Below are 23,280 nucleotides of genomic sequence, written 5' to 3'. Positions count from 1 at the left end.
CTTTGTTTTAGCAGAGCTCCCTAGTTACCTATGTATTCTGTGAGCTTCTGATAATTTGAATGAATTCTCTTCTGCTTAAATTGGCCAGAGTAGGATTCTAGCTTGCAACCTTACATGGCAAATCCAACAGAATCTGAAAGTTTCTTTCCTACAGGACACATTAAACACAACACTCTACATCACCATTGTAAAAGTATGAGTGTAAATATTTAACAAAAGCAAATCCCTCTTTTTAGAGCTATGCCTATTAAATATTAAGGTTATTTCTAAGTAGTGAGGAGGGAATTTCATTACATATATAATAACAGAAGAAAGCAGAATGCTATAATGGTAAGAGCCTGGAGGTGAGCAGTCTGGGTTCACACTCTGGATGATTACCACTTTCTTGTGCAAATTACTAATCTCTCAGAGTTTCAGCTTCCTCACAAGCTAATAACAGTACCTGTCTCACAGAACTATTTTGGAGATTAATTAATACACACAAAATACTGCGAATACCTAACACAAGAAAGAACCCAATAAATAGTCATATGACTATAATACAAAACCAGTTTCTGAAACATGGATAAGAAATATAAAACCCACAATGCAAACAAGATATTTTATTGGAATAACTACTAAACAATGGAGTACTAAAAGGTATAATTTAGAATTTTAGAAATTAAATTATAAATGGAGTATTTAGAGAATTCATATGTTGTATTAAAAGTTTAATATCTGAATTTGGAAAATAAAGTAAAATTCCACAATCACTGAAATGCTTACTTCTTCAAGGGATCTTCTCGGCTGTAAAGACTTGAGAAGCTTGTCTCCTGGCCTTGAAAAGAAATTAAAAAAAATATTAATAGTAAGGGAGAAGTCAATTAATTAAAATACGTATTAATTTTATTATACAAAAAATCTGGAATTTTTTCCAAGGTAATGAAAATTCCTTAAGGAATGTTACAACTTCAAATTTAGGAAATTAGGAAAAACATTTTTAAAGCCAAGCCATTAAAAAATTAAAGAAAATTCCAGATAAAGACAAAACAAAGGATTAAAAAGAAAATATCACCTTTTTTATGGAATAATGAATCAAAATTAAAAATCCTGGTTCAAAGTCAGAGACAGGTAAAAGCAGAGAGAAGGAGAGATAGAGATGGGGCTACAAGCAGAGAAACACCACCAAGGTCTCACTTTCCAAGACCAGAAAGCTAACAGCTAAATAAAATGTGCAGCTAGCCTCCATGATATTGGGTAGGCCAAAAAGTTCACTCGGGCTTTTCCATAACATCTTAACCCCACCTATGATGTCAAAAGTTATCGGTATATTGGTGAACAAGCATCTTGGTATTTTGTAACAGTTAAAATGAACCTCTAACTTTATTCAGCCAAATTAATGATAGGGTGAAAAAAATGAATGCAATTTTGGTATTTAAGTCATTGCAAAGAAACCTCTAATGTATCGTAATTAAACTGAAGAACCTCTTAAACAGTCCTTGCCTGTATATCCCAAGTTGTGATGCTGAAAAGATTACTCTAGCTCTATCTCTCATTTCAAATAATTTTAATCCTTTCCCTCATGATCCTACTATTCTTCATAAACGCTCCTTTCTACTGCTCTATCTCTTCTCTCTTTAGAGGGAAACAAATGTGAAGTACTCTAATAGGGACATTTTTTTTCTTTAAGATTTGAGAACTGTGTATTTTCTAGACTTGATATGCTACCACATAGCTTCAGTTTATACAAGTGGAGGGTTTCCAATTCCTAGGAATTCTTCTATAATGTACTACTCATCACTTAAATGCAAGGGATAAAGAGGTAACTGTACTGAAGTTAATTTCTGGAATTGTATATATCCAATAAGTAAGTGTATGTGTCCTATTAGAGTACTTCACTCTCTCAATAGTGTGATATATATATCTCCAATAGTTCATCCAACATATCTAAGTGCCTAACACAGAGCCTCAGGAATCACTAGAATCACATTTAATAAACAGTAATTATGAGACCAATATGAGTTAGAACTCCTTGGATTAAGTTAGCTTTTTCTTACCATATATGTTGCCATTTTTCATTACTCCCCTGACATTAAAAATTAAATTATGTATTATAAAATTAAATATTTTTGTGAAGCTCCAAGTAAAATATTTGACAAAATTAGGTACCATTTGAAATTTAAAGATGTTCATTCCAGAAATTAAATGACATACAAAATATCTTTGCCAACCTAATGTTACAGAATGAGGTGTTAGGAGTAAGCTAAAAATTTTATACTCTGAAGTCCAACCTGTCCAAGCTTCACATAATAAATATTTAGATACTTACAATTTTCTCCTCCGAAGAAAGAACACCCTCTACTGCCACTATCTGGTACTGCTTATGTTTTAAATTCCCCACAAATTTCCGAAGTTGCTTGACACTGCTAGCTTCCATGTCTTGTTTTAAGAGTTTCTGCATTTCTCGAGAAGGACATCCAGGATCAAATACTAGTAAACATAATGTTCGGTTTTTTCTCTCTTCAATTCCAACAACTGTTTGACTATGACCTATCAAAAAATCAAGTAAGAGCTATATGTATATATATATATATATATGTGTGTGTGTGTGTGTGTGCGTATGTGATATCTACCTATATGTACAGCTATATACAGATATGTTACTATATATACACACGCACATATATAGACACACTATATACACTTTCTATATATAGTGTGTGTGCACATGTGTATTTAGAATATAAATACAGTCAGTCCCTCTGACATATAGGTTATCTGAGTTCTTTCAGTTCTAAGATACTTTCAGTTTTCTTTGTTCAATTTTAGTTTTCTAAAGGCTTCACGGCAAAAAATTCTACTTTCACTATGCTGTATATTTTAGTTTTTCTTTCCTAATCCCATAGCCCTTCTTATTCAAATTATCTCAGATGAATGGATTTGAAATTTACCTACTGAAGAACAAAAAGTCTCATGGTTCCAAAAGGTAAACAAGAGTCAATTTATACATACTAGAATTTCAATGGGAAGGGCTTAAACTTTCTAGCTTGTATCCTGAACAATGAAATTCCTAATATTTACTTCTCCTTCCTCCTGTCAATCCAAATCATCCATTCAACAAATTTTATGAAATATCCATATGCCAGGCACTATTCCATGCAGTTAGTGATACAAAAGCAAACAAAACAAACACTTCTGCCTTCATGGAGCTTATATTCTAATAGGAAGGAATTCTCCACAAACAAGGTAAATAGGTAAAGTTTATATATATCATGTTAGATAAAGAAAAATAAAGCAGGGAAGAGGGATAGGAAATGCCATTGTTGGAGGGGGGTAGAATAACAAGATGAATTTTTTAAAAAGATGGTCAGGGAAGGCCTCACTGAAGTGAGGTAAAGCCTTGGAAAATGTAAAGGATGAACAATAAAGGGAGAGTGAACCAGGTGGCCCTGAAGACACCAAGGACATCATCCATTACTGGAATGTGTCATGACAATACAGCTCTAAAAATCAGAGTAATGTCACAATACTCCTCTCCTCCCATTAATTATCAGAATCTTAACGTATCCTAAAGCAAAAGCCAATTGCCTGTGTTATAAAAATAAATTGTCTTATAAGTTATACTTAGTATCTGTAAGTTATACTAACCTTGATGTTGAAGATAGATAGGAGGTTTAGATGTAAACAGTACTTTTGGACTCCCTTCTCTCTCTGAAGAATAGTAGCTCATTATCCATTCGAATAAGCGAGGGTGTGTACCCAAAGGGCCAGTTGACTTGTGAAAGTCAATAATACGACACCTATAAAAAAAATTGACAAAATGGATTATTTAGAAAAATATTAAAAAAAAATTTTCATCAATAGTTATAAAATACAAAAAATTCTTAATTTAGAATTAATTTTATTTCATCATCATTTTCTTAAGAAGAAATAAAAATTTTATTATTTATCTGAAAACTTATTTTATGAGAAAATTATTTAAATAACTTTTAAGGTTGATGACAGATATAAAAGTTACAAAAATTTTCTGACATATAAAACTTCCATTAGTAGTAAATGAGGGTCATACTTGATTTTTAAAAGTCTACCTATAACCTGAGACATAGGGACTTTTACTCCAAAGTCTCTAAACCCAATGATCAATTAGAAGCTGACCTCTAATTATAATTCCTCAACAGCCATTTGAAGCTATCAAAAATATCCTAAATATTTTTCCTGTCAGTTCTCTCAAATTTCAATAATAGACAAGAAAAGAATACCTGTAAAGATCATAAAAAACCTGTATGTACCCCCATCTATCTATCTCCTACTTGGCAACAGACCATGGTGGTATTGTTTCCTCAAGAGGAAGTCAACCATGAATAAACCAAACTATTTTAACCAGGAGCACTATTTACACTTCTCAACAACTATTTTAAAGAAGGTCGAATATAAGTAAAAGCAATTAATATAGAGTCATGAAGCTTAAGGCAAACTTTCCATTAAAGATGATCATAAGCATCTATCTCCGATGTCTCTTGAAAGCCGAGGTCCGCCAATCAGCTTTTTAGTGCCTCATTCTTCACTTTAGGAACAGACAGCTAAGGATTTTAAAAAGTTAGAAGAAAGCCTTCCAAATGGAAAAGACTAAAATAAATAGACATGAAAACAATTTAACATGGAGGATACAGAAAAATGCAAGGAATAGAAAAAGAGAAAATGTTGGAAAAAAATTTTATAACCATAAAAGAATACGATGCTATGAAATTACCCCTTAAAATTAAAAACATGATTGTTAAAATAAAAATTTCAATAGAGTAGTTGGGAGATAACGTTGAGTAAATTTAGATAGTAAAACAAAATCAAAGAAAGTCAAAGAAGTTCAGTGGCCAACTAACAGGAGTTCCAGAAAGAAAAATAAAGAAAATGGAGGGATCATAATTATCAAACAACATTTAACCTCTAAGCTCTTACTACATGCCAGTCATAGTCCTAAGGACATTATTATCTCATTTAATTATCACTACAACTCTATGAAGCAGTAACTATTTACATGTTCTTTTATCAATGGTGGGACTAGGACAAGTTAAGTCATAGAGCTAGTAGGCAGAAAGCTAGAATCAATTGTAGGCAATCTTACTTCAAAAAGTCTAAGCCCTTAACCACCATACTGAGATCTTATAGCCTACAATTCCAGATTCAAAAGGAAAAACAAATGCCCAACACAATGAATCAAAGCCCCACATCCAATGGTGAAATTTCATAGTATCGGGGCTAAGAAAAGATGCAAAAAAACTTCCAGAGAAAATAAATAGGTTATACACAAAGGAACAAAAATCAGATGGCAGCTTACCTTCTCTTTAGTAATACTGATTGCTAGAAGTCAACAGAGTAACAACTTGATCTGATTTGAAAATGATTTTGGGTTAAGAATAATACAGCCGCACAAACTATCACTTATGTAATAAGACTAGGTACCTTTTCTTAGAAGGCTAATAAAGGAATTGTTCAAGCAAAAGAGAGTAATCCAAAAAAGAGAGAGACATGGAATCCAGGAAAAATCCAGGACCCAATTCAAGAAAACAGTGAAGAAATGCAACATGATTAGAGCTATGGAAGGGATCTAGAAGGCAAATAATGCAGACTAGAGCAGAGGAAAGACAGCTTCAAGAAAAAGGTGTCCAGGAATAAGGAGCACCTCAGATTTCATGATAAATCGAGTTTTTGGAAAAATTTGACCATGATGCAGCCAAACTGTAAAACGGAAAAGGAAAGGCAATTCTTAAATTTTAAAAAGCTTTTCAGGAAAGATATAAAATCAGCAATGAATAATATTTACACAGTCATGATGTAAACCCTGACTTTAACTTAATAAAAACTGAGAGTTAACCATATTACAAAAATTGAGGGGAAACAGATGGGAGATATAAGGAGAATGCAATAGACAATGTCTAAAAGTGACAAACCAAGAAAAGGCCATGAAAGCATATTATTTAAAAACAATGGAAGTGACAGCTGCCTCTGAGAGACAGGACTTGAGAATAGATAAGAACACGAAATGGGGAATGAGTTGCTGGTTTTCACTGTCTTTCATTTTAATGCTACTTAAATTTTATTTTTTAACTATCCCTTTGATAAAAAAAAAAACCACAATAACAAAAATTTCCCAGATATGACAATAACATTAACTTGGTTTTTTAGGTACATACTTTATCCTTAGGGAGGTCAGAAGTGTATATACTTCACATGCTCCAATCCAGGCCTTTGTTCCCTGTAACCTGTTATTAAGTTGAGAGGCACCCTGGGGATCAAAACCTTCCTTCCATGCATCTTCAATCATAGACTGAATTTTTGGAATGCAAGGAACTGACATACCTAAAATTATACAAAGCAAATATGTAATATGACAGTAAAGTACTGAATAATATCATTTAGCAGTACACCATACATTCTACAGGAACCTACAGTTTTTATGCCAGTATTTCTGACATCTACTGTATAATTTTCTCTTCCTTCAACCAGAATTCAGGTTTTTAATGTAAATATCCACTAAAATACATCTTTATTAAAGCTATTAATTGTGCCTACTATATATTAATTCATTCCATGTCAAATGTACTTTATCAGATGATAAGTTCGGGGTATTGTATTTCACATACCTTTCAAGCAATCATCATAAGCATCATTTTGCAATAATGATGAAAGCAGCATTTGGAAATTTCTGTAACCACAACCCCAACCTTTGTCACCAAAAGATGACTGAAAGTGATCCACTACTGTAGAAAGCCACACACGCCTCACATCTGTGGCAGCATTCTGATAATACCTATAAAGTGCTTCCATAATTCCTAAAGTGAAAAAGAGATTTAGAAAGTTTAGAGGGATATCATCTTTCTATGGCTGTCTCATATATTTCTAACATCAACCTCTTTCTCAAGGGCCACATCTAAATCCTGTCGATTCCATCTTCTTTATCTTTTTACTGATATAATCTTGGTTATTGTCCTGCTTATTTATTACTACTATGCGAGTTTCCTAATACTAGCATGTTACTTATTATGCTGAATTGAAACTGTTTGCTTCCTTCACTTCTACATCTGCAGGGCCAGCACATAAAAGTACACTGCTGAATGAATGTTCTTGACCCCCCATTTTATTATACATTCTGCTGGACATCATTCTTTCTAAAGCTCAGTCCTAGTCAATTTGCTCTCAATTTAAAAACTTCAATAGCTTCCTATTACCCATGGAATAGTTTTAATCCATGGTATATGAAGCCCACAGCAGGCTATCATCTAACCTACCTTTATTTCAAACCACTCCTCTTGCCACAATTTTGGCTATGGCCTAACTGAACATGATTTTGACCATGGAGTTTTCATTCAATTACAATATTTACTAAGCACTTTTAAAATACTTAGCACTATGCTAAGCATTGAGGATACAAAATATTATGACAAGATTCTTTAAAACCTCCTGGACCCAGATTATAATAAGTGCTATAGCATGACTAACAAGGTGTTAGGACAGAGTACATCTGATTCTATCCCTTTCCTCCTTCTAGTAACTCTCCCTATATTTCAAAATCCTACTGATACCTTCAGAAGCAAATGTTACAGTCTTTGTAAACACTTTTCCTGATTCCATAACCCCAAACAGAAAGGTCCTCTTTTTCTGAACAATCACTACATTTTACTTGTGCCTCCTAGGTACTGGTCATATTTCATGGCAGAATTCTACAGTTCTTTGTGTATACTTTACAGACTCTGGGAAGCTTATTGGCAGGAAAATCTTATTTGGATAGCCCATACTTTCTCACATAGAACATGGCACCAAAAAGGCAATCACTAAATACTTTACTTGAGTGAAGATTATCCTATAGGAAAATGGGTTTTTGTCTTTAAGAAGGCAGAGTCAATAAATCAAAACAATTAAAGGAACCAAGAGTTGTAGCTGTGCCTACACTATGAAGGACAGAAATACAGACCATTATAACTATTTCCAGGGAACTTAAAAAGATTAGACTCACCGTCAAGAAAAAGAACAATTAAAATGCTATATAACTGAGTACTAAATGTTGTAGCATGGAATGGGTACTCTAGGAATTCAGAGAAATTAATGTGAGATTCAGTATCATAGACTTTGATACAGAGATCAAGATTTGAGAGACATTTAAGAGTGAGGTGGAATAACAGAAAAATAGGAAAAAAAAAGTAATGTACTTTCTAATATACTTTGGCATAGTTATTACTAACTCAATGGTGCCTCATTGTGTAGGTAATACTGTCCTAGTAACCACATCATAGCACTTGCTTTTAAAGGAAAATTTCCTCATAATTAAAGTTTTTTATTTCTTAGCACCTAAATGTCTTTAGATATTTTCCAAGATGAATGTACCTTCTGCTAAATTCTATTCTATATAGAATATAGAATGTTAAAATAATGAGACTCTTCAAATGAGAGCAGCTTCAATTAACATCTGCATAACTAACAAAAAATACAAAATTTATTTGGAAGTCTGGATTTCCTGGATCTGGATTTCTTTTTCCTTCCCAAGGTTAGGGAAGTTTTCAGAGAGCCAGTGTCTCCTGGAGGGGAGCCTTACACACGGCTGGTGTCCTGGTTTTTACGCCTGGTACCCCAGCTTTCACAGCTGCCACCCTGATGGCCTGATTCTGGTGGCCAGGAGGGCTTGCATTACTGGGTCTCACAGGACTATGGTAATCGGGAAGACAATTCTTAGAAGGCCGCCACCTCCAGGGTACTGCACAGATGAACACTGAGGCATATCCCCAAGTCTTTCTCTGAAGGCAGCCTCTTTTTTTGTCTTAGAGCTTCAGCCTGGGGGGCAAGCTTCAGGATTGGCACATATCTAGTGGACTACGGAGCTGCTCTCAAGGAACGAAGGCTGTGGATGCCACCTTGGCATTTTCCCTCTGTCTTACTCCAGCTTACCAGTAACTTCCAGAAAAGAGCCCATACACTTGTATGCAACCCTGATTTTTGCGACTGTCATCCAGGGGACACTGCCATATCACCTGGTGAGCAGGCCTTATACTAGCAGTCCAACAGGACTGTATATATTTGCATACTTTTGAAAGCTGTTGCAGCTACTACTGAAAACAGTATGGAGGTTCCTCAAATAAATAAAACTAGAACTACCATATGATCCAGCAATTTCACTACCATATGACACAGCAAGCCAATTTGTTTCAGAAGAAAACAAAAATACTAACTTGAAAAGATATATGCACTCCTATGTTCACTGCATAATGGTTTATAATAGACAAGATATAGACCCTAAGTGTCCACTGAAGGATGAATGGATAAAGAAATTGTGGTACACATACATACACGCAAAGGAATGCTACTCAGCCAGAAAAGAGAATGAAATTTCACCATCTGCAACAACATGGATGGACCTGAAGGGTAATAATGCTTAGTCAGACAGAGAAAGTCAGACAGAGAAAGACAAATACTGTATGTTATCACTTATATGAGGGATCTAAAAAATAAAACAAATGAATGTAACAAAACAGAAACAGACTCACATATATAGAGAACAAATCAGTGGTTAACCAGTGGGGAGAGAGAAGGAAAAAGGGGCAAAATAGGGGTAGGAGGGCCTCCCTGGTGGCGCAGTGGTTGAGAGTCCGCCTGCCAATGCAGGGGACACCGGTTCCTGCCCCGGTCCGGGAAGATCCCACATGCTGCGAGCGGCTGGGCCGCTGAGCCATGGCTGCTGAGCCTGTGCTCCGCAATGGGAGAGGCCACAACAGTGAGAGGCCCGCGTACCGAAAAAAAAAAAAAAAAAAAAAAAAAATAGGGGTAGGAGGTTAAGAAGTACAAACTACTATGTGTAAAATAAATAAGCTACAAGGATATATTATACAGCACAAGGAATATAGCCAATATTTTATAATAACTTTAGAGTATAATCTAAAAAGTACTGAATCACTATGTTGTATACCTGAAACTAATAATATTGTAAATCAACTATACCCCAATAAAAAAAATAAAAAAAGTAATGTAACAACAACAAAAAACAAAATGAGAAGAGATAACACACACACATACATACATACAATGGAATATTACTTAGCCACAGAACAGAGTGAAATCTTGCCATTTATAACAGTGGAGGGATCTTAAGGGCATTATGCTAAGTGAAGTAAGTCAGATAGGGAAAGACAGATACTGCATTATCTCTCTTACATGTGGAATCTAAAAACACAACAACAAAACAACAACAACAACAAAAACAAGCTCATGGATACAGGGAACAGACTGGTCTTTGCCAGAGGCAGGATGTGGGGGGATGGGAGAAATGAGTGAAGGGAGTAAAAAAAATCTTTAGCACTAAATCGATTACTTCTAAATAAAAAGGACACAGTATGTTACAGGTCAGTGTTCTTCAATCTTTTACAGATATATTTATTTTAAATTATACATACACTACTATATTCTCCAGTAACTCTAAAACATATGCATAAACAGAAATTAAAGGATACCATAAATTAAAGACAAGTAGAAGTTCTAATATTTTCTTCCTATATACCCTAATGCATCATATTACACATCTGCTGGGAAGTCCTATCCTGTATGGAAACTCTGCAGGGAGACCCTTGAAGTATAAAGACAGCCTTCAGAAACAGACCTATGGATATGTGAAAATATGACATATGTGTTACAAATACATGGAGACAGTACAGATTTGCTAAGTGGTACTGAGATAAATAAGCAATAACAACTTAGTATTGTAAGTATCACTATAAATAAGGGGAAAAATTAGATCCATACCTTCTCTTTCTCTCACTCAACTTTTTCCCTCCTTCCCTCTCTCTCACACAGACATATGCACAAATAAATTCCAAGTTGATTAAAAGTCAAAATATGAAAAGCAAGGTATAATTTTTTTTTTAGTAATGGCTACTTTATTTTATTTTATATTTTTGGCAGCGCCGCTTGCGGGATCTTAGTTCCCCAACCAGGGATCAAACTTGTGCCCCCTGCAGTGGAAGTGCGGAGTCCTAACCACTGGACCACCAGGGAATTCCTGAATATGAAAAGCAGGCATAAATTTTTCTTTTGTTCTATTTTTTAAAATTTTAGTTTATTTTATTGAAGTACAGTTGATTTACAATGTGTTAATTTCTACTGTACAGCAAAGTGACTCAGTTATACATATAATATTCTTTTCCATATTATGGTTTATCACAGTGAGTTGATTTTTATGTGCTATAATCACTTCCAGTTGGCATAAAAACATACCATGATCAATGTGAAGGAATTATCTTTTTAAAAAAATATATACTTTTTTTTAAACTTTTTATTTTATATTGGAGTATAGCTGATTAACAATTTTGTGATAGTTTCAGGTGTACAGCAAAGTGATTCAGTTATACATATACATGTATCTATTCTTTTTCAAATTCTTTTCCCATTTAGGTTGTTACATAATATTGAGCAGAGTTCCCTGTGCTATACAGTAGGTCCTTGTTGGTTATCCATTTTAAGGGTATAAATATTTAAAGACAATATAAAGGGATATGTTTATGATCTCAAAGATGGGGGGGTTTCTTAAACAAGACACTTAGAAAACAAATAAAGGGAAAGATTGAGAAATTCGATTATATTCAAATTTAAAATTCTGTCTAATTGAAGACACCATGTACAAAACTTAAAGGCAAATTATAGATTTGAAGAAGATATTTGCTCCTCATATAATCAATGAAGAATTAGTATCCTGAATACTTAATGGACTTCCAAAAATCAATAAGAAAAGGACAAACAACCCAACAGAGAAGGGGAAAAGGAAGGGACTAGGTTATTTACAGAAGAAACTAACTCAGGAGTAATCCGAGAAATACAATTAAGAGATGTATCCTCCTCTCATGCCCTATTAAATGGCAAAACTTAAAAGGTGTCACGATACAAAGTATAAGTCAGAACACACTGATGCTAATGTAGATTACAACCATTTTAGAAAACAACTCCATAATACCCTTAACAAAGTTAATTATTCAAATACCCTTTAATCTAGTATTTCCAGTCTGGATGTTAGAGAAACTCTTGAGGGGGAAACCTGTTCACAATTTGTAAGAATAAAACACTGGAAACAACCTAAGTAATACAAGGAAATTCTATACAGCAATCAAAATGAATGAAGTACAGTTATAAGGAGCAATATATTTAAGCAAATCCAATTAAAGCATACATATTGTATACCAATTTACATGTAGTTTAAAATATAAAAGATTATTTATTATTATGGAAACCTACATATAAGATAAAATTATTAAAACATATATGAGACTGATAAATACCAAATTCAGGATAATGATTCCCTTTGTGGAGGACAGAAATCAGAATGAATGAGGGGTACGCAAGGGGTTTAAAATACATATGAAAGGGTTTACAGCTTTAAAACATTAAATTTCATAAAAACTGGGTGGTGGGAACAAAGCTGTTTCCATATAATTTGGGTTTTTTTTAAACTATACTAACAGATATGTTAAAAAAAATGTTAAAAACATCAGGAAAAATGGCATTCTTTGGAATAAGGCAGATCTGATTGTGAATACCAGCTGGGCCAATAACTAGCTATGTAACCTTACCTTGGGAAAGTAATTTAACCTAAGTCACAATGACCTCATCCAGAAAAATCGAACAGTACACAAGATTTTTCTTTTGAGAGTTACATGATACAATATATATAAAGGTCTTAGTATCTAAAACTGTACTGAACAATACGGTAGAAACTATTTACAGGTGGCTATTTGAACACCTGAAGTGTGCCTTGTCCAAACTGATATGCCCTGTAAAGTAAAATACACATTGGATTTTGAAGAATTGTAAAATATCCCATTAACAGTTTTTAATACCTATTACATGTTGACATATTATGGACATGCTGGAAAAATATTAAAATTAATTTCACCTAGTCCTTTTTACTTTTTCTAATGTGACTACTGAAAATTTAAAATTATTTATGTGGCTCACATTCTACTAGACAGCAATTGTCTAGAACATAGTAAGCACTTAAAAACTTTTCTAAAAGGTTTGTTTCCAAATGTCAAATAAACTGACACAATATAAAAGTGAATTATTTACTATAAAAGTTCAGGAGTTTTAAAACAACAAACAAAAAATTACTTGAACACACAGTCTCCCCTAAAACTATATAAACTATGGGTTATGAAAATTAAGCAAAATTCAAATAATTCTGATTATTACTTCAGTGATGTATGGAATATTAAAACCATGATTTGGATGTTTAAATACTCACCAGAAGTTTTTGTTTTTCCATCATCAATACCAATAGCTAGTGATTCCATCATATCAGCTTTTCTTCTATGAAATTCAGATGGATGCATTCTTCCCCTATTTACTTCTATCTCCATATTTCGTAGCTGCTGTTGCTTGTACCCTCCAGAATTATTTAAACCATATTGTCTCTATTGAACATAAAAACAAATGACTTAATTTTTATGTCCTTTTACATTAATGAGGATGGAAACTTCCCACTATTTTTTATATCTGGAAATATATTTTGAAACATTCTGGTTTATAGACATTTATACAAGTCAACTTAAAGATTTTTATGAAAAATAAATCACACACAAAAAAATCCCTAAGTTAATAATAGCCTTTCTCTACAAACAACCATCATGGCAAGAGACTTGTTTTCCTTGTAGCAGGGAAAGTAGAGAATCCTGTCTTCCTACTAATGGTACTGTGAAAGGCAGATGAGTTCTGACCATACTGCTGATTTTTTCAAGACAACCTGTCAGTACTTGTTATTTGGTTCCTAGGCTAGCCTACAAAGGCCTACTTAATCCATAATTCATTCAGGTATTCATTCTATGTAGTAAATGAACTATGTTTTTGCACACTGACAATAATATGTTAAAACAGCCCCTATGGAAAACATTTCTGAGATTTGAACAAGTAACCTGCAAACTTACATAATAAACTCCCTTAAACACTGAAAAGTTTTTGTATTGATAAATGTTTCAAAATTATATAAGGCAAAGAAGACTTAGGAAAAGCCAACTTTCTTTTCTCCTCTGAATCCTGGTGGGAAAATAATTTTGCAAATAAATGAATCATGAATGAGAAAAATAGCCTAAATTAGATATTCCAAAGGAAGAATAGCCATGTCTAAGATACTGGAGAAAAAAAAGTCAGAGGTCAAATAAGATCAGGAAGATTATGATATGTACAATGCATATTAGTATATTAAAGGCTTTGAGAAGACCCCAAGTACACAAACCTGTTTAACTGGACACTTTCAAACCTATTCAATCATAAACCCTTTTTACTCATATATTACCCTATTAGCACATAGAAAAAGAACACTTAAAAACTATATTGAGCATTATTAGCACAGATGACATCATAGTCTACAGCAAATTAGGTCTGAAAAAAGTAGAAAAAGCTGTTAAAATTTTTAATGCATTAAAAATATAATAGATGCTACCAGTTTAGTTCAACAGATACCACCACTCACTTAAAAAAATGAAGACTCAAACATCATCAAAAAGCATTTTCCATTAAAAATGGTTTTCTAAATGCCTGAATTGCAATCACTAAAAGAATTTAAGACTCAGGAGACATTAATTCTAAGTTTATGTTTTAAGTACCTATACAAACACTTAAAATTCTGAGTCTCAATTTCCTAATTTTCCCCATTGACATAGGTTTATATCCAGGCTTTACCATTTAATACTGCCAAACCCTGAGCAAGTTAAGCTACTTATGTACTTTATGTCTCCATTTCTTCATCTGCTGTTAAAAAAAAAAGTCTAAAATAACTTCATGGAGCAGTGAAGATTTTAAGATACTTTATACGAAGTGTTCACCCCAGTACATGACCAGAATGAGTACTTATAAATGGTGGCTGTTATGAACTATAAAAAAAATATGTAAAAAAATATTTTGTATAATAAAGACAAAAATAATAGGCTGAAGGCTTGATAGCATGTTTGAAAAATAAGAACTCTAACCAAACGAAAATAATTTAATTGCTATTAATGTTTGTACCTGCAGGTTCTGAAATTCTTCCATTTCTTGTCTTGATTCTTCAGATCTCCTCTTTCTGTCTTCTTCTTGTTGAAGCTGTTGAGCCAATTCCAGATCTCTAGAACACTGGACTCTATCCATACCTATTATAAAATTTTAATGTTTAGAATAATATAACTACTGAAATAAAGGCTCACTTATATGTTATTACATATTTTTTAAAAGGAGTAAATGCTATATTTTGCCATTTATTCATGACTACGATGTCACAGAAACACTGAGAACAAATCTAGCAGAACTTGAACTGCTTCTGTAAGGGTATAACCTCCACTTAAATCGCTAATACTCGCTGAGTGTTTAGGCTGTGACAGGCACTTCTTATTATCTCATTTGGATCCTCATAACAACCTTAGGAAGTTAGGTATTATTATCTACTAAGGAAACCAGAACTTAGAGAAATTAAGTAGCACCCTTGAGTAGTGCCCCTAATTAACAAAAATAAGGCATATTGGTTTTTAAAAGAAATACTAGGGGGGGAAAAGGAAAAAATAAAGAAGGTAAAAATATAAGTTTGCAAAGTACAGATATTAGATTATAAATTAATTACAGTCTGACCCCTAAGCAAATAGTACAACTATGGAACATCTTGCCCTTTTTCCTCTCTACCCAGTGTCCCACAGATCCATTAGTGAGTGTCTTCTGGCCAGCATCTCCTTGACCTCCCAATTTGATGGTTTAATTATGTATCTGAATATTCTTTCTTTCCTTTCAAATCTCTCAGGCTCTGCTACATCTTCCTAATTTGTCCCTACTTCCACTGGTAGAAATATGCAATTCAAAACTGATTCTTAGCATACTTCTGAAGCTATCAACAGTGATTCATTCAGACCATATCTTTCTCTCATTACCCACTACAGGCTTACAGAATAATTTATGTACCCATACAAAGCTTATCATAAACAAAGTAAGAACTATTAGACTCTCAACTTCAGAGATTTATTCTTCCACAGTAATTAGTAAAGAACCACCACAGTAGAGAACTGTTCCATCTTTACTCCAGTAATTCTCATCTTCGTATTAGGCTGAGTGAGCAGGTAATGCTGTCCCTGGACATCACTAAGTGGTACTAGGATCACTGATAATGAACACTAAAAACCCCTGCACTAACAGGAGATATCTATGTACCTTAAGAAACTGAAATCCAGTAGAATACAATTGGTTTCTCTTTAGGTCTACATTACATTTTGTTTCAATGGAATTGTGAAAATCATATAGGATCTTTCCACTTCTAAGGCACCCTCATGATTACTTAATCAATACCACTATTAAAAAAATAGGGGACAGAGGAAAACTTTAGAATCTCTTATAAAACTAGTAGGTGGTAATAAAGAAACTAGAATAGCATCTGAAAATGCACTTGAAAAACTTTTAAGTCTCATAGTTCATATTCTTTTTAAAATTATATGTACCATATGGCAGCTTCCTAGTTCATAAACAATTTTTACTGACAAGATGCTAAATTCAACTACTTCCAGCTGCTGAAAGAATGGCCTCAACTTATAAATCAAAAAGGTTTTTTAAATTGTACAATATTTCACTGTCTTCTAAATACTGATGTTCTAGGTCAAAACCCTGGATTCACACCCCTAGTTCAGTCATTGGTCACAATAGTTCATCCTTTATAACTTTTCTGTGAAAAAACTTCTTAAAAAAGTTGAAGCGGTATTAGAATTTTTTAAGGGACAGATTTATTTTTAACCACTGTGGGTTTTTTTCCCCCTCTATAACACTAATCTAAAAAGTAGATAGTATCCTAGGAAGTAGAAATTAAATCATGACATTCTTATCTTTAAACATATAGGCATACCTTGTCCAAAGCTGCTTTCTTCCAAATGCAAGTCAACATGTTCTTGGAGAATATGGTAATTTGTACAGATGAGCCCACACATAGGGCAGTCATAGAGTGGTTGATTACAATCTGTATTAGAGATACAATTTAGTTGGTTTGATTTTTAAAACCTTAAAATTTTTCACGCCAAGTCAAAGACTCTACTACCCACTAACTTTATTAAATAAGTAAAAGCTCTTTGTAGTTGGATTTAAAGCAATTTTTCTACTTCTAGGGTCAAGATGAAAGTCTGAGCATAAGCACAAACCTCTTACAATAAAGGAAAATATTAATAATAAACATTTAGCTCCGTAGTCAAAACAAGAAAAGGAAAAAGGAAAATCAAATGGTAAGTAGAGGCCGGTTCAGATATGGACTTTGGGAGCTGGATTCTCAGTACCCTCCAAACTGCGTGGTGACATGCAGAATTCAAGCATTCAGCAAAAAAGCAGGACACTGGGATCAAATGCCCTAGTTGGGAGCATGCCCAAGACAGAAGAAATGGTACCTCTACAAGACCAAGACCTGGCTGATACTGGATACCGAAAATGTTATGTTATTAGGGAACTGCAAATTAAAACAAGATAGCACTACACATATATTAGAATGACCAAAATCTGGACCACTGACAACACAAAATGCTGGCAAGGATGTGAGCAAGAGGACCTCTCATTCACTGCTGGTGGGAATGCAAAATGGTACAACCACCTTGGAAGGATTTGGCAGTTTCTTATAAAACTAAACACATTGTCACCATATGATCCAGAATCATGAATTCCCTTGTATTTACCCAAATGAATCGAAAATTTCTGTCGACACAAAAACCGGTACATGGACATTTATAGCAGCTTTATTCATAATTGCCAAAACCTGGAAGCAACCAAGATGTCCTTCAGTAGGTGAACAGATAAATAAACTGTGGCACATCCAAAGGAATATTATTCAACGCTTAAAAAAAAAAAGAATGGGCTATCAAGCCATAAAAAGACATGGAGGAATCTTAAATGTACATTACTTAGTGAAATAAACCAATCTGAAAAAGTGACATACTGTATGATTCTAATTATATGACATTTTGGAAAAGGCAAAAATATGGATAGTAAAAAGATCAGTGGCTGCCAGTGGCCAGGGGGAGGGAAGGATGAATAGATGGAGCACAGAGGAGTTTTAGGGCAGTGTGACTATTCTGTATGATACTAAATACTAAATGGTGGGTTCATGTAATTATACATTCATCAAAACCTGTAGAATAGGGCTTCCCTGGTGGCGCAGTGGTTGGGAGTCTGCCTGCTGATGCAGGGGACACGGGTTCGTGCCCCGGTCTGGGAGGATCCCGCACGCCGCAGAGCGGCTGGGCCCATGAGCCATGGCCGCTGGGCCTGCGTGTCCGGAGCCTGTGGTCCGCGACGGGAGGGGCTGCAGCGGTGGGAGGCCCGCGTACCGCAAAACAAACAAACAAAAAAACCCCCAAAAAACCTGTAGAATATACAACACCAAGAGTGAACCCTAATGTAAACTATGGACTTTGAGTGATATTGATGTGTCAATGTAGATTCAGATTTTAACAAACGTATCACTTGGTATGGGTTGTTGAATAATGGAGAAGGTTGTGAGGATAAGGGGACAGGGGGTATATGGGTAATCTCTGTACTTTCTACTCAATTTTGCTGTGAACCTGAAACTTCCCTAAAAAATAGCATTTATTAAATTTCAAAAAATGAATTTATGCACTCTCCTTAACCTTTTATAGAAACTAACTCAAATGAATCAGACTTAAATGTAAAATTCAAAACTCTAAAATTTCTAGAAGATAACATGGGAAAGGTGACCTTGGGTCTGGCAAAGAGTTTTGATACAACACCAAAAGCACAACCCATGAAAGAAGAAATCAAGTAAGTTGAACTTCATTAAAAGTAAAAACTTCTGTGCTGTGAAAGACACTGTTAAGAGAATGAAAAGACAAGCCTCAGACCAGGAAAAAATATTTGCATAACACATTATCTGATAAAGGACTTGCATCCAAAATATATAAATTACTCTTAAAAACTCAATGGTATCAAAGAAATACATGATTCTAAATGTGTATGCACCAATAAAAGAGCCTCAAAATACATGGAACAAATCCTAATAGAGCTGAAAGGAAAAACAGACAAATACACAATTATAATTAGGGACTTCAACTCCCTTCCAAAAACCGGTAGAACTGCTAGACAGGAAATCAGCAAGGACATGGAAGATCTGAACACGATCAAACAACATACCCTAATTGACAAATATAGAACACTCGACCCAACAACCGCAGAACACACATTTTTTCCCCAAGTGTCTATGGAACATGTGCTAAGATAGACCATATACCATACCTTAGGCCATAAAACAAGTTTCAAGAAATTCAAAAGAACTTAAACCATTAAGTTCGTTCTCTGATCATAACAGAATCAAACTAGAACTTGGTAACAAAATCTGAGTCCCAGACAGTTCAGATGCCACTGGGCTGGTGGTAAATAAAAGAATGGCCTCTGTAGGGCTTCCCTGATGGCGCAGTGGTTGAGAGTCTGCCTGCCGATGCAGGGGACCCAGGTTCGTGACCCGGTCCGGGAAGATCCCACATGCCGCAGAGTGGCTAGGCCCGTGAGCCATGGCCGCTGAGCCTGCATGTCCGGAGCCTGTGCTCTGCAACGGGAGAGGCCACAACAGTGAGAGGCCCGTGTACCGCAAAAAAAAAAAAAAGAATGGCCTCTGCAAACTGGACTCTGAGTGTATTTCTCCTCAGAAAGTTTCTAAAACTATTTTCAATGTAGCTGAAACATTTATTATTTGCATCAAAACTCTTTTCCATTATTGTATTTTCATATTGCAATAATGGCAAATGAACAATGTTATAAACAAACTGAAAACACATTTGTAGTGATCTCATTTACAAACCAACTTTTGGGACACCACATATTAAACTGGGACTACTGCTACTTATTTATTATATAAAACGAATACTTTACCTTCTAATGGCGTGTCTAAAAGATCGGCATGCTCTGTTTTCACATGAGTTTCCATATCTTGACTACAACCTTCTATTTTTCCACAGAATGGACATTCAGGAGGAGTATACATTGCTTCATAAATTGATCCTTTAATTTTGGTTCGGTCAGACTGTTTTTCCTTATCTTTCAGGAATTTTCTAGATTCAGTTAAGTTCTCTGAATAAAAGCCTTTATGTTTTAAAATACCATTGTTAGGCGGGCCTTGAGCTGAAATTTTCGGATGATTAGATGCACAAGCTGAATGAATACTTGAATTAACTTCCATTCTACACTGTAGGGTGCTGTCCTTCCTGCTATTGGAAGTTCCATACTGTACTGTATTAATCCTCTCAAAGTTTTTTTCTAGTTCATTTTGCTCAAAATGAGCAGTTTCAATATGAAAACACATTTCATCATAATTCACACCTGACAACTTGCAAAATGGACATGTAACTTCATTTTCCATGTGAACAATTAGGAGGTGAGCCTTCATGTCTGGTTCTGAGGTTACTGTTTCACCACATATATTGCAAGATAGCATGGTACAGCAGGTAACTAGAAAAGAATACAATATTATTTTAAGTTTGAAAGTAGGAGTTGAAGAAAATACATTTTGTAAAATGATTTCGAGCAATTATATTTGTTATTTATAACTGGATTATTTAGATGAAGAAATTTTCAATGTACTTACTGTTCCTCAAATACACAAATTTATTTATAAATCTCAACCAAAATTTCACTACTGTATTTCAAGTTTATGGTTTCGATAAAACAAAGGCAATGATAATGCAAATTAAAGTAAATAATTTTTCAAAAATTTCAAAAAGTGTCTCTGGACTGAGGTAGAGAAAAAATAACGTTTATAAACTTGCCCAGGTAAAATAAGTCAAGTAAGAGAAAACAAAGAGAAGAAACCTTACCAACTGATATATCTAAATAAAAAACTTTAAAGTTATTAACAATGAATTGGGTAAATAAACAAATCTTTATAACAGCAGTTAACAGTTAAAGAGCTTTACATGTATCAAACCAATTCAAGCATCATTATTATCATCCTATATGGAGGAAACCCTGGCTCAGATATGTCACCAGCGCCAGAAAATGGTTAGCCAAAATGCTAGCCCAGTCACGCTCCAGAGGCTGTACTCTCCACCCAAAGAAATAAAAGCAGAGTGAGCATAATAGAAAACAGCACTGATTCCAGAGTCAAAGAGAACTGGATTATAATCTCAGGTTTCATAATTTTAGGTGAGATATCTCACCTCTTTGAGGTTCGGTCTACAAAACGAGTTGTACTAAATCAGCAGTCATTTCTGGGTTTTACGGACAAATAAAGTACTGGTTACTGACACAAAGGTGATTTTGCTAAGAAGTAATTTTCAAAAAGCAATCACCATCACAACCTTTCTACTACAGACTACGGTTCAGCTAAAAACTATTCAGAAAACAAACAGGAAATGAAAAATAAGTAAATTATTCCCATCATTTAAATAAATGTAGCTTTCTAAGAACTCCCAACTTTGTCCTTTTTTCCATTTCCCTTCAGGTAAGTGAAAATAGTCTCTGATTTTAGATGAAAATTCTCCCAAACCCCCAGTGGAAAGAACGTCACACGCAGAGAATTTTCTACGTTCCCCGGGCTGGGACACAGCTGGACGCAGAAGGATGCGCTTCAACTCCCTAACACTTAGATCACAACAGGGGATGAGAGATGTACGGAGGCCGGCGAGAGGTGCCAGAGCCCACCCAAGGGTCCATGCCAGCGTCCCAGGCCAGGACAGGAAACCAGCCCCGATACTAACTGGGTCAAAGCGTTGGGCCCAGGGAACCAGGGCTGGACGGTCACTTCCTACCGGCCTGGAGAGCCGGCCATAGGCCGGCCACACTGCCCTGTGCTCGGCTTCCTCTTCGGATCCCGCGGCTTACGCCGTCTGGCTTGCGGGCAGAGGAGTACGTGCCCGGCGTCGATTACCTTTCCCGGCCTAAAAGACTGAGGCAGGCCCTCTTTGTACCCAGAGACTCACGGTGAACCGAGAAGAGAACCAGGGACTCCGAAAAGCTTCAGCCTCCAGGAACGAATTCAAAAAAGCTCTTCTTCTATTCCCCGGAAGGGAAGGACTCCCAGCATGCACCGCTCCACGCTAATCTGGGTTGCAGTGCATTCTGGGAGTCGTAGTCTTTTTTGCACCTTCCCGACAAGGTTCCAACGCCTAATTTACGAGGAGAGGGCAGGTCCTAGGGCATTACACGAATCCACAATACCCACTATCCAGGACCTGACTGAGTAGCACTCTATTACGTTATCAATAAAGGGCTTATAATGCCACAGCGTGCCAAACTCAGAGCTATGGAGGATGAAAAAGACACGTTTTTGCCTCAAGGTTACAAGATAACGCTACCTTGATCCCTGAATTAAAAATATGAAACAGCTCTTGGGATTTAAAAAATACAATAGCAGAATTTTTAAAAAGACATCAATGGAGAGCTGTAGGATAACCCAAAAAAATTCTCAGAAAAGAGAACGAAAAGAACAAGAGATGGAAAACAGAAATTTCTTCGGGGAAGGAATCGTGTTATTTATCTTGCATATTCTGTGCCTAACACTACCTGTAGAAAACAGTCTGTTTTCAATACTGCTTGTTCAACCCCAGGGTGGATTACAAGGCTATATATGTGTTATAATAATTTAGAGTACTTTATCTGGAGTTATTTATTTCATATATCAGTGACTACTTTTTTGTCAAAAATCCACAGATGTTACAGAATACAAAAATTTAAATAAATAGCTAACTGAAACTCTTGAAACAAATGAGCAGAGAATGTAGGAAGGAAGGAAATAAAGCTCCATGAGGTTAAGATTTTTATCCGTTGTGTACACTGTTGTACCTCCAATATCAAACAATGCCTGGCACAGATTATGCCCTCCATCAATATACCACGTTGTAAAATGAACAAATGAATGGGTGGATGGATGGATGGGTGAGCAAACCAACGAATGAGTGAATGAAAGACTGAGAGCTGGCACGGAGGACTAGGGCAGTAGGACACACTCCTGCAACGGCAATCGCGCCGGGTTAAAATCCCGGAGTCCGAGCAGGAGCCGGCTCCCCAGTGGGTGGGTGCCGCTGGGGCTTCCGCTTCTCTCCGCCCCCTCTGCTGGTCAGTGCCGCAGCCGCCGCCGCCGCCGCCGCCGCCGCCGCGTGCAAGGGCTTCTGGGAGGCGAGCCTTGGGGTCTCGGGTGAGGGGCGCAGGAGGCCGCCATCTTGAGTTGCGAGCCTGGTCTTCAGACTCATCGCTAGGGGCGGAGTGGTGACCCCGCTGTTACCGCAGCAGACGCCGCAGCTGGGGACTGGAAAGTCAGAGCGCCGGATAGTGCCACATTAATAGGTAAGT

The 23,280-nt window shown here is 35.6% G+C and overlaps 1 protein-coding gene across 2 annotated transcripts; it reads right to left on the bottom strand.

Annotated features, from left to right (window-relative positions):
• Positions 1-582: 582 nt before the first annotated feature.
• ZUP1 (zinc finger containing ubiquitin peptidase 1) lies at positions 583-22,018 on the bottom strand. 2 transcript variants are annotated; one of them, XM_065888974.1, is made up of 10 exons: positions 21,630-22,018; positions 19,867-20,442; positions 16,850-16,960; positions 15,004-15,125; positions 13,247-13,415; positions 6,618-6,806; positions 6,168-6,333; positions 3,628-3,779; positions 2,309-2,529; positions 583-817 (listed from the first exon to the last, which is right to left on the bottom strand). In XM_065888974.1, the coding sequence occupies exons 1-10, from the start codon at positions 21,643-21,645 to the stop codon at positions 770-772; spliced, it is 1,770 nt and encodes a 589-aa protein (XP_065745046.1). In that variant the 5' UTR covers positions 21,646-22,018; the 3' UTR covers positions 583-769. The 2 variants fall into 2 exon arrangements, with proteins under 2 accessions (XP_065745046.1, XP_065745047.1); XM_065888975.1 differs by having other exon boundaries at positions 21,690-21,947.
• Between the last annotated feature and the right edge of the window lie 1,262 nt (positions 22,019-23,280).

The sequence above is a fragment of the Phocoena phocoena genome, chromosome 12, assembly GCF_963924675.1.
Source record: "Phocoena phocoena chromosome 12, mPhoPho1.1, whole genome shotgun sequence".
Classification (NCBI taxonomy): Eukaryota; Metazoa; Chordata; class Mammalia; order Artiodactyla; family Phocoenidae; genus Phocoena; species Phocoena phocoena.
This window is presented reverse-complemented; position numbering and strand designations above follow the sequence as displayed.

Excerpts from the sequence above, each read along its gene's own strand:
- ZUP1 (XM_065888974.1), bottom strand. Across the intron at positions 16,961-19,866 it reads TTTAGACACGCCATTAGAAG|ATTGTAATCAACCACTCTAT; the intron begins GTAAAGTATTCG and ends TCTCTAATACAG. Across the intron at positions 6,334-6,617 it reads TTATGATGATTGCTTGAAAG|GTATGTCAGTTCCTTGCATT; the intron begins GTATGTGAAATA and ends GTATAATTTTAG.